The sequence below is a fragment of the Lycium ferocissimum genome, chromosome 8, assembly GCF_029784015.1.
Source record: "Lycium ferocissimum isolate CSIRO_LF1 chromosome 8, AGI_CSIRO_Lferr_CH_V1, whole genome shotgun sequence".
NCBI lineage: Eukaryota > Viridiplantae > Streptophyta > Magnoliopsida > Solanales > Solanaceae > Lycium > Lycium ferocissimum.
Genome location: NC_081349.1, coordinates 19,454,557 through 19,467,478, shown reverse-complemented (window position 1 = coordinate 19,467,478; position 12,922 = coordinate 19,454,557). Strand labels below are relative to the sequence as shown.

Genomic DNA, 12,922 nt, shown 5'->3' with positions numbered 1-12,922 from the left:
TTTGTAAATAAGTTTGTAATATATTTTTTGTTTACTCATTAGTGTGAAACCACACAGCAATAACCTACTGAATTGGATCTATAAATCCACATTGGATCTATAAATCCACATTGGACATATTCATAGGGCCAAAATTGCTGGGAGCTACTGACTGCGGTAGAAAAATCATTAGTTTGATGATCGTTTGAGAAAATACGTCCGAAATATAACCCATAAACCTTAGATGTAAAATTACAGACCAATACCTTTGGGTGATCTAGTTTACAAAATAGCTATAAAATGTCTAGGTTTTGTATTTTTATACTTAGATATACATAAAGTATACATGTAATATACATATACTATACGAAGAATATACATATCAGTGTATGGGTTTTTATACTTGGGCTACTGCCAGTAATTTAGTTTGACCCAAGGTACATTTACGTAGTTTTGCTTCTTCAATACTCAAACCATATTCATAGTTACAAGAGTTGTGACTACTGATCATCAAACAAGTAGATGATGCAAAGGAGCACTTTGATAACCTTTATATGTTGTTAGCCTAGAAGAAATGATAGGACAAAAAAAAAAACGAAGCCACGAACACTAACTGTGAAGTGGGGGGAGACTCGAGATCAATTGATCAAAAGCTAGTTCTATAGTTATGACCTCTTTGCTGGCTTAGCCCTAATATATGGACTTCAAGATCCAGCAATTCATCAGACATATTTTACATAAAGCCTAGAAAACCATATATTACAAGCGGGGCAATTTCATCTATAGATCTCCACTGCTAACTTTTACTTGCCAGACCTTACTGATGTATACTTGTATTTTGTAGCCCAAAATAGGTAGTGCATAAAGTTTAATGCACTGAGTATGCACATTAGCCAGTAGAACCTCTCCAAATGGTAGTGATTCAAGTTTCCACCCGAGAGCCATGGTTTGTGCTTTGAAATGCCTGTCACACTATTGACTATAGACACTATGACTGAGCTGAGGTAGTATCCGATGGCTAAAGAAGCCCATGAGAGCGATGTTGCCAATGATCTCATACTGACTGGTGCTTCTGAGAAGCAGAATTCTAGTAGTCCAGCTAGAACGAAAAGATCGGCTGATCCAAGAAACAAGTACTGAAAAGCGATCCAAAAGAAAGTTATGGGCAATGGTTTGGCAGAATCGACACGTCCTGAGTCAGTAGCTACTCCTTTGCGCTTGATTTCAACAAGTGCTGCGACTGCCATAGCCACGATGGAGAGGAACAAACCAATACCAATACGTTGGAGGTGAGAGATGCCCATTTCTGTTTTGGTTACTCTACGAGCGAATGGGATGATGAAGTAGTCGTAAACTGGTGCTAGGATCATGATGAATACTACGGGGAAAATGGGGAGCGAAGCTGGAGGGACTTTTAAGGAGCCTAGTTTTGTGTTCATTGTGGCTGCTTGCTGGACTGAGAATGTATTTAGTTGAGCTAGACAACAGTTGAGCATGATGGTGCAGGCAAAAATAGGGAAAAGTTTCATCACAATCTTGACTTCTTCCACTTGTTGAACTGAGCATTCTAATGCACCACAAGCTGGTGTGTCTGAAACAGCCCGATTAAGGAAGCTAAGACTTCTCGATGGGATCTCAATTGATTCTATGTCTTTGCTGTTTGTATTTCTGCCACCTTCCTTGCCAGTTGGAATTGTAGGAGAAGGGCTTGAAGCCATACTATTTATGGCAATACTTGTGTTTCTCGATGCACGACAATTTAGTAATGCTGCAATTAGAACCTATGCATTATAACAGTTGATTAGTTGCTGAACAAAGATAAAACTCAAAGTGCGTATAATGTGAAACAGATCATGAAAGATTGAGGTTTTATGAAACATTACCTTGCTGATTGTTGTAAAAGGGCTTCCACGAGGTATCTTGTTCCTGTAGAATGGTGAACCAGCAAGGAAGATTGGGATTGACAAAAATATAGCCAAAGTTGCAATTCCAAATCCCCACTGCCAACCCATATTGTCTTCCATCCAGACAACAAATGTGACAGCAATAAGACCTCCAAAGGAGAGGCAGAACACAAAGTAATTGAAGAAAGTTGATCTTTGCTTTCTTCCTCGCGGGGTTGCTTCATCGAACTGCTCAGCACCATGGGGCGGCAGCGACCCCTTTATACCTCCTACACCTAATGCCACTAGGTAAAGTCCTATGAACAGCATTGCAGCTTGTGCACCATGAACTTTTTCACACGGCGCGTTGGGCACTCCTAGCTCACATTTTGGTGGCTTCAGTGAACTGGATCGAGCTTGTATGGTGAGTACTACTAGTCCCTGTTTTCATTCATAATTTCAGGAAATATACAGAAACAACTATTCGGTATTGTGAGTATTCATTTTAAGTAACCTACCAAAGTTAAAGGCATGTTCTATCAAATGGTTTTAGGACAAGTAATGTTATATAAAGTGAATGTTGGGCCTATGAGGTCCAACATATCCACAATATGTTGCCGTAGGAATGCTGATGTTTAGATTAATGTCCCTCACACGTGATTAGGATGATAAATGATCATATTCGATAGAAGGCAAAAGTAACATTATGAGATGATAAATTGAGATGAGGTCGCTTGAGATGGTTTGGTCATATCCTACGCTGACTTCTAGATGTACCGATCTATAAGTGTGAGACCATGGTGATTGACGATGTTATAATATGACCTACAATCTCTTGGAATCCACGCAGATCAAGCGAAAAATAAAGCACAATGGTCGAAAAGGATCTATACAAGTGATATCGATAAGTGGGAATCATATTAGTACTTGTCCTTTTGGTCCAATATTCGCTAGAAATCTTTAGACTTGCATTGACTTATTTCTCAGTAGAAAATGTGAGAAAACTTCTTGTGTTGGAGAAGCAAAACTTCTACAATATTAGAGTAAGACGGACTTAAGTGGGGACACATGGAGGATTCATCATACACTTACCCCTACTTGTTTGGGATTGAGGCGTAACTAGTGTTGTAGTATTTAGGAAGAACTAACAAAATCTTTGTCAGGACAGTTAAAATGAAGCATGAATTACTCTTCAAAGTTCTGTTTCAAACTACTTGTCAAAAAGAATAGCTCTGCAGCATCTAATCAATGCTGGGCTTAAATGTTTTTATAGTGCTGAGATAACTAACAAAGGAATGACCCTAAAGAGTTCCCAGTTCCCCCAAAAATCCAATCCGATAAAGGGCTTTTTTCTTTTCCACGAAAGTCCATCCCAACAATTGTTGCAGAGGATCTAAATATGAATATATAAAAAAGAAAAAAAGAAAAAAAAGGGTAACCGCCTGGAGAGTCGTTTATTTGTATTTAAGTGGAATGAGTTTCCCTAGCTGCCACATGAATAAACTACAAAGAGTCTCTCGTCTTTTGAGTCCATTTTTTGACATTCAAAATTCAGGTAGTAAACCCTATAGAATTCTTTGTTGTATAGAATTCCTTGTTGAGTTTATTTTAATAACCTAGCAGCGCATAGAATCTTTTGAATTAGAAAACAAATAAATAATAAAAAAAGAAAACAGAGAGAAAAATGAAAAAGAAGAATCTAATATGTTTCATGAATTCCCGGTATCCGTTCTGCTCTACTTCAGCATTTGTAGAATTGATTATCTTTAAACTATTTTTTGTATTGACTAAGCTAAATAAATGTGTAAGGACCACGAGATATCTTTATATTTATGTTGCTCGGACAATCTAAAAATGTTATTAGACTCATATTTTATTCTTAAAAATAATATTTTTGGAGGATTTAACATACATTCGTCCATATTTTAAAAAAAGTCCGAATAACATATATTTACATGACATGTAACAAAGATAGAATTAGGTTTAAAAAAATAAAAGATCGGACTAAGTGGTACAAAAAAATCTAAACTACTCTAGTGCACATTCTCCACTTTTGATAGGTGTATTAGTGTATAATAATGCTGTGATGAGTGACACGTGCCCTTTTTCTAGCAAAAATGGAATGTTTCCTGTGGACACTGTTTCCTAATGGAAAGTTTGTGGCTATTTAAAGAAATCAATAGATCTGACACATTCCCAACAACAACACACCTGTTACCCGGTCCTGATAAAATATAAGTAATTAAATTTAAGAACCATTTGGATTAATATTCCCTTGACGTACCCATAAAAAGCAGAACCCCTTTTGCATACCATTTTGTGCAAATCTTCTATTTTAAAATCTCGAAAAGTAATGTGCTTGTGAGTTGTGATAATGTCTGTTCCACGTCCATTGGAATCATTTGCTAGGTCAAAGCAGACAACATTTTTTTTTTTTTTTAAATTCTTCAATGACTGCCACTATATATTATCAGTGGCGTAACAAGAAATTCACATAATGGAATTTGAAAAAAAAAAAGTGTGTCATACCTAGAATTTGAAGTAGTAATCTTAAGCAATTTTTGAACCCCATTTGCCACTACATATATTAAAATTTTCCCACATGTCAAGGGGATACAACACCTGGCATATTAACCCAAGGATGTCCTAAAGTTCTTTCAGTTTTTGCCCTATTTGCTTAGTACAATTTTTTGCTAAGGGGATTCAATTCAACCCTTTGCCCTATCTATTTCAACATGAAAAAGGTCTATGTTCAGTCATGGATCCGTGAAAATAACAAATACTATAGGATTGTTTGGTATTACAGAAAATGATAATAATTCTGGGATAAAATGTGATATTATTTTATTCTGTGTTTGGTTAAAAAATTTTTATTCTAGTTCAAGTAATCTTGGGATTATTAGTACCTTACTGGTTTTATATTTATACCAAATTGAGTGTAGGATAACAATTCTGAAATGAAACAATCAAATGATAAAAAGGCCCTTCTCCCAAAATCCTTTAAAAAGGCTAAGGTAAAAATTGAAAATAGTAACAGTTATTCAAGTTTATCTAGTATAAAACTAAACATATTTTATATCATAACCATATATCTCATTTTTTATCCAAAAAAAAAATATCTATCAAAATATTATATTCACTAAATAATCACGTTATTGTTTAATCTCCGTATTATAACCATTATTAATCTTAGTATAACTTGTTCACCAACCAAAATACCCCTAACTACTTAGGTTGCATGAATGATGTGGGCGTGGGTGGATTTCCACTAAAAATGTCTCTAAAATCTGATTCTAACTTGATAATTTGGGGACAAATCTAGAAGCCCTTGGCCACTATGACCAATGCTTTTCATCCTACAACAATGTTTTCCACGATGCCACAAACTTTTTTTTTTTTTTTTTCACCATATCGAATCGTATCAAATTTTTGGTGGTTTCATTTCGTGGGTTCAAAATCATTGGATAAAAACAAACCCCAGAGAAACAAGTGGTCTCTTTTCTAAGACATGAGTTTTCTTTTGGAATTTTAAAGAATAACAATGACCTGAAAACAATAAAGGGGTCAATGTCTTTCCCTTTTTTATTTTTATAAATAATAATTATAGTGTTCAGGTTAATTATGTCCGCATGTCGACTAATTCTATGGGATACCTGCTACTTCCCACCAACATATGTACCAAGTAATTCGGTTCACCAAGGCTTAGACAAATTAGAAGAAATCACTTAATATTTTCGTCTCTCATCTCTATCGGATTTGAAACTGAAGTCATGGTTTTTAACCTATTGACCACTAGGCCACACTTTTGGGTGAGATTTTTTCCCATATTTCTTCGTTAACAAGTTTGCTCTTTGGTATGATGGGTGGGTCTATGAGGGAAAAGGAAAATAAAAGCAGAAAAAGAAGATCATAAGAAGAAAGCAACCAATTCCCATGCATCTTTAATTAGAACTATGGTTGTAGAACTTTATAGCTGGAAATGATCACCTTATTGCATCATCTTTTGCAAGTTGCACGCCCTAGCGCAATAATTTTAACAGTGAGGATCACTAATTTTAGATCCTTTTCCTAACTACTACGATAGATTATCGAATGACTTGCTCTACTATACATATCTTGAGAGGCGGATATTCTGAAATTCTCCAAAAATATATGTCCAAACTTTATTATTTACACAATTTTTCTTGGTCTCTAACAGACTAACACATAATTATATTGTCTATGTCGAAGGTGTTGAGTTCAATTGAACTTACCTGTTTCGTCTCTGCATGTCTTTGTTCCTATGAATTATCATATGGGTTTTACTTAAATATCACTTCTTTGTATTTATTTAACTTCATTTAATATGGCTGAAATTTTGGATTGTTTTCTTTTGTTAACGTCTATAATACGTTAATTACCATATTTACTCGGTGACCTAGTATTGCATGTTATCATTCTTATTAGCTTACACACTCGGCTAATGAATGCAAGACATGTATTTTTTGTAATCATGATTAAGTGTTATGTATTTTTACTTTAATTTTAGTTAACTAAGGTTAAAATGACTGTTTGGTGTAAACACGGGATGCGGGTAAGTATTTAGTATATTTTTATTCCGTCATTGCTAGGGACAGAACTAGAGGGACGGAAAGGGGTTCATTCGGACTTCCTTTGCTTGAAAATCACTTTATATATAAATTTAAGTTCTTATATGTATATATCTCATAGATGTTGAACCCCTTGATGAAATTGTAGCAAGGTTAAACTCTAATTTTTTTGTAACCGTCCTTATTCTATGACCAAAAAAAAAAAAGAGGTAACCGTCCATATTCGTTTTGAAATTTTACTCCTAAAGACAAAAGCAAAACTACTAGTCGTAGACGTTTGTCTTTCCTTTTTATGTTATTGAATAAACTAAAGTGAGATGATTAGTGAAACTAATAAGCTACACACATGCACATAAAAAACTTCTCTACTTTAAAGTGACGACCTTCTCTTTTTTTTTCTTTTTCTTAAAGTACCATCATTTTTACCTTTCAACTTTCAAGCATATATAAATAAGGAAAATAAATAATAGTAGAAGAAATACTTATTCCTACACCAAAAAAAATAAAAGAGAGTGAATTAATGGTTTCATCAAAAAGCGTGGCGATGTTACTGCCTTTATTCACATTTCCCAACTTCCCTTTCATTCAGAACTGCCTACAATTGCCTTACTCTTGCCAATTCAAAAAACCACGTGCTTACTCTTCAATTTATAACGTAACATCAAATTTTAGATTACTAAAATCTAAGAAATGAATAAAAAAATTAATCATAATTGCGAAATTGAATCGAAAACTTACCAGAAATTCAACCACTGCACTGATGAGATATATGTAATAAGTTGTGAAGAATGCATCAGATAAGAAGCCACCAAGAAGTGCTAGTAAAAATGCTGTGCCCATAAAATTGGTCACAGAATTTGCTGATGTTGTTGGTGAGAAATGCATGTACTCTGAAAAGTACCTCACCAAGTTGCTTGCATTTGCCAAATATGCCAAGTTCTCCAGCACCTCAACCACTGATAAATTTTCAGGACAAAAAAAAAAAGTTCAGAAAATCAAATAAAAGGAAAATCTTGATATAAACCCATATGATAAAGAATTTGTATGTGAAAATTATTTTATTATTACCTAAGACAAAAGAGGCAGCAAGCAAGCCACCATGTCTTTTGGTGATTGCAGGGCTATTTTTCCAATCTACATAGCCATCCCAATTGGTTCGGTGGCTTTGACCATCTATTTCCTGCAAAAAAAAAAAAAAAAAAAAAAAAAGCCAAAAATAGTAAGTTATAGTTAGCAAAAAAGAAACTGAAACAAAGAGGAGAAAAATAATAGAGGAACTCACCATTATTTTTTTTTTTATTTTTTTTTTTTGCTTCTGTTGGTTCTAATATCAACTTGGGTGTGGGTTAAGTTGAAAGCAAGTGTTGAGAGGTCAAGAAAGAATAGTGATTTAAAGAGTTTGGAGAAGGTGAGAAGAGAGGAAGATATAAATAAGACTTGACAAAGCATTTGCAAAAAAACAAAATGCTGAAAAGCTCATCTTTATACCAGTATGGCAGTATGGAAAGAATTTTATATATTTTCTTTTGTGTTGTAATCTAATTATGATATAGTTTGGCACTAGAGTCCCCTGCCCCTCCCCTTTTTCAGGGGAAATGAAAAGGACAGAGATGGATATGATGTTATTTAGGATTTGATTGCTTACAAATAAATTTATTTCCAGAAAAGAAGGAAGAGAAAAAGAGAATTATTTAATCAACATGAATTATTAGTTTTTGGTACAGAAGCAACACAAATGGAGTGTAATTGAAATAGAACACTACACTTTCCAATTAGTACGGTCAGACGTTTCCGTAACATCCTTTTATAATAATACCTCACTATAATAATCAAGTTTTTTTTCGAAACCATTTTTTATCTTATATTGTGTCTCTCTATAATAACTTTTTATCTATCACATAAACAACCATATTTATAATAGTACATTCTTCGTAAAATAATTCTCTATTAAGCTTAGGATTTGGAATTAAACCTCTCTATAATAGACAAATATTATTTAAATATCAAATACTGTTATAGGTGTATAACAATCATTCGCTATAGCAGCCAAAAATTTCGGAACAAAAAATGCTGTTATAAAGAGATTTGACTGTATATGATAACATGATAAAAATAATAGGCTTAATGCATATGCGGCCCCCTAAACTTACCTTTTTTTTCCATTTTGACACCTCAACTAAGTGTTGTTCCTATTGAACCCCTGAACTTGGCCTCAAGTGTGTCTATCAAACGCAATCCGACTTACATAGAATCTCACATGATGTATCCTTGACAATTAAGCTAATATATGTGTGGAATTTGACTATGTTGATAAAGATAATGTTATGTTGATGATGCATTCATATGTCAATTCTTGATTCTCTTTGTAAAATATGTTTTGAAATAGTTTCACCCACTCAGAGCAAGTGTAATTCATGCACTGTGCCACGTCAACAAATTGTGTCCAAGTGGCACAGTAAAGTGGTCTTGGAGGGTTCAAGTGGTAAGAGTTTCAGTTAAAGGGTCTAAATGAATTTTATGGATAAGTTCGAGGGTCCGTCGATGACTTATGCCTATAATAAATTGTACTTTCTTTTACACAATTCATGTATATTACTTAAATTCGAAAGAGATTATAGGATGGGCGGCTTTGTCTCTGTCTTGCGTTGTTTGACCAAAGAACTAAGGTAAATACCAAAGCTTGAGGTCCCCACCATCCCAGTTAATCAGTAATGGTAATGTTGCTCAATCACAAAGTGAGCAATCGTTTGTTTTCTTTTCTATCTTTTTGTTTTACTAAGGGAGTATTTGTTTGGAAGGAAGATGCTTTTCGCGATTGGCATACGTATTTACTTTTTGATATTTTAGCAAATACATAGAATATATTACACTAAAAGTATTTATATATAATCTAAACAAATATTATGGAATGAGCATGAGGGCGTGTGGATGTAAGGGTGCGGCGGCACAGGAGGTAGCGGCGCGCGGAGGGGTGGGGGGATTGGGGGTGAGGGGAAGGGGCGGAGTGGGGATGTTGAGGGGGCTGTGAGGAGACAATAAGAATGAACACTAGCTCTTTTTTCTGTTTCGGAAGTCATTTTTCATATCTCTGAGAAACTTACTTTTTCCCAAAATAAATATTTTTCAAAATATTTTGATCAATGAAATATAAGACAAAACAAAAAAACAGAATTCCATACTAAACACATAGTAAGCTTCTATGTTAAGTTTGTGTCTCTGACTGCGAGGGGCCGCAACTCCCTCTGATGGACGAAGCAGGGGTCGCGGGCCACGTCGATATATACTTGTAAAATAGCTTAGAGGACACCCTGATTCAACTGGGGTTAGGGTTTTTCTCAACTTATATATCCCTGACTTTTCCGCATAATTATGTGTTCTGTAATCATTTTTTATTGTGAAATAAAAAGTTGGTGACTGACCGTGGATTTTTTTCCCCTTAAGGATTTTCCACGTAAAATTTTATGTTGTTTCTTTTTCGTTGTTATTGCTTGCATATACTGTTGTTTTATAACACTTCTAATCTTTCTACTTTTGTCCTTTTTCTTCCCCTTTGATTAATATAAATCAAGTCTTTCACTTGATAAATGTCTTTTCCTTTGTAGAATAAACAATTGATTCTTTCAATCTCAATGCACGCGTTGCAGGTAGGATCCTTCGAGATAGAGCTAATTTTAGACTTATGTTATAACATTGTAATCGATTTACCGAGTCTAGATTAATCAATCCTAGAGTCTAGATTAAACAATGACCTATCACTATATTTTCCGTATGTGATGAAAAAGTGGCTATATCTCAAAAATAGAATTTGATGCCAAATTGCATGAAAAGACCTTATTTTTCTTACAAAAGAAATTCTTCTGAGATTGGAAAATATGAATTAATTTGGATTACGTAAGATCCTAGGAGATAGTGATGCGTTTCACGATGAAATAGCGTTTATTGACCACTTTTCGGCTTCATCTTTGAGAAACAGTCATTCTCACGAAGTTTCAAATTTTATAGGTGAAATTTCATGATAATGTCCTGAAGTTTCATTTATGAAATTTGAAACTCTCTGAAAATGATTATTTTTAATTACCGACATGAGAAATGGCTATTTGTGAATTTTTGCAACTTTTACTCACTCTAAAGCTAGCTAGTGCGATTAGGAATATTGGCCGTCTATCACATGATGTGATTCATTCACATGCTATCCGATATTGTTTACCGTGTTTTTTTTTTCTATGTTGATTTCTATCAATTTTTTTTATGTTGCACTCAATTACTTACAAATGTATGCATGCAATTCGAAAACATTTCTTCTTTTTGTTTTAAATTGTTTTAATTTATGGGGCTGAAATGAGTCAATACCAACCAACTCAGTTAGTGGTAATGAAACCTCCCTTGATCCTCCAAATCTTAGGTATCTTTACCTAAACAATACACCGAAAGTACATTCCTTCAAACTTCAATATCTTTGGAAAAAAAAAAAAGAATCTAATATATATATATATATATATATATATATATATATATATATATATATATATATATATATATATATATATATATATTTTGACGCTAATACTATGTTTGGTTCTTTTGTGATGAACTTTCCATCACTCAAATTTGGCAATTCGATTAGAACCTTTGAGCTCTTCAAAGTGAGCCTTACCTACATTTGTTAAAGAGTTATTATACCACCAAGTAATATAGTCGTCACTTTCATATCAGAAATTCCAAAATTTGATTATTCTATAACCATGTAAAGAGCCCGTTTAGATTGACTTATAAGTTGTCAAACCAGCTTATAAGTCATTTTAACTTATTTGGGTGTTTGAGTAAAATAGAAAACAACTTGAATTAAGTTAAAAAGTGCTTAAAATAAGTCAAAACCAAGAAATTGTTCAACCCCAACTTTTTTTTTTTTGGCTTAAAAGCCATTTTGATTTGACCAATAACTTTACCCTTTTATCCCTTATATTTTTTGTTAATTTCAATACTACACTTACTTCTAAAAACCCTTTAAGCACTTTTATCCAAACACTTAATCGCTTATCTATAAAATAACTTTCAGCACTTAAAAAGTACTTTAAGCACTTATGCTCAAAAGTCACTTTTTTTTCAGCTAATCCAAATGGGCTCGAAGAGTGTTTCTCTAGAAGACATCGACTGTTCTTTCCCAAAAGCAACCCCAATTTGTTGAAAAAAACACAATTATGTCTGAAAACAATTCATTCTACAGCTATAATCCAATCTTTAAAAAATGACGGCCCGGGCACTAAGCTCTCACTATGCGCGGGTCCGGAGAGGGGCCGGACCATAAGGGTCCATTATACAACTATAATCCAATCTTTATTGAAGAAATAAAAGAAAATAAATATTACCTCTATTCTAGTTTATCACACGCGTTTTTTTAGTCAGTCCAAAAAATGACACCTTCATATATTTAGTAATAATTTAACTTAAATTATCTCATTTATCCCTAGTGAGATGATTTAGAGTCACACAGATATAAACCACATTTGGCAAAAACAGAAAATGAAAAATAAACGGTGTTCTAGTCCAAATGCTATGAGTTCCAGCCACATATCTATTAGGTATGGTATTCACCTCTAAATCTTTGCCCAAACAAAATCATGTTTACTTCTTTCCCATCTCAACGAAAACGTAAATTACACCATAATTTTGATCATGATGTAACTAATAATCAAGAATAAAAAATAAGAAAGCAAGCCACACATATTAAAACCTGAATAAAGTGTGGGAATATGTGGTTTCAGTGTCCTTTTCAAGTTTCCAACATCCAATTCAAACGGAAGCGGCATAGATTTACAACGTATAATATAAATAAGCAGCAAAATGTTCTATTACTATTCATGTTCTACTCCATGATATTGATGGTGACCTTTGCTTTTTTCCAAGTTTGGTGAAGCTTTTAGATGCAATACTTGTCCATTCAAGGGCTGCCACCCCAGAAGATTTCGTTTCCTATTTAGAAGGGGAAAATTTGATTTTTTCAAAGAATCATTTGGGATTTATTCAACTAAAAAAGCTCGTGTTGGATGTGCCACGCAAAAATTAAGTAGACTGCGATATCTAAGACATCTAGCTATGTTATTCGGACTCACTAAAAATTTTGCTGCACTCGTATAGTCACTAAATTCTTTTAAAATACATTATCTTTTAAGAATGCGAGATATATTTGATAGAATATACGAGTCGACCACACAGTATAGAGAACCAGGTTCTCTATATGTTCCCTATTAGTAAAACAAAAAGTAAATAACATAATATATTTACGTGAAAATTCCTTGTTCAAGATATTAAAAACTGAACTACCAAGTAGGATTTTCCAAACTTCACTATAACTGAGCAACTTTCAGATTATAACCTATTGCAACTTAGGAATTAGCCTCTTAATTCCTTCTCCCTTACAACAACTCTATTGTAAGATCACCTTCATAATAACTCTATTGTAAAGAACACACT

The 12,922-nt window shown here is 33.7% G+C and overlaps 1 protein-coding gene across 1 annotated transcript; it reads right to left on the bottom strand.

Annotated features, from left to right (window-relative positions):
* Positions 1 to 502: 502 nt before the first annotated feature.
* Positions 503 to 8,122, bottom strand: LOC132067466 (protein NRT1/ PTR FAMILY 4.6-like). Its single transcript, XM_059460719.1, has 4 exons — positions 7,520 to 8,122; positions 7,190 to 7,407; positions 1,863 to 2,303; positions 503 to 1,760 (listed from the first exon to the last, which is right to left on the bottom strand). The coding sequence occupies exons 1-4, from the start codon at positions 7,734 to 7,736 to the stop codon at positions 783 to 785; spliced, it is 1,854 nt and encodes a 617-aa protein (XP_059316702.1). The 5' UTR covers positions 7,737 to 8,122; the 3' UTR covers positions 503 to 782.
* Between the last annotated feature and the right edge of the window lie 4,800 nt (positions 8,123 to 12,922).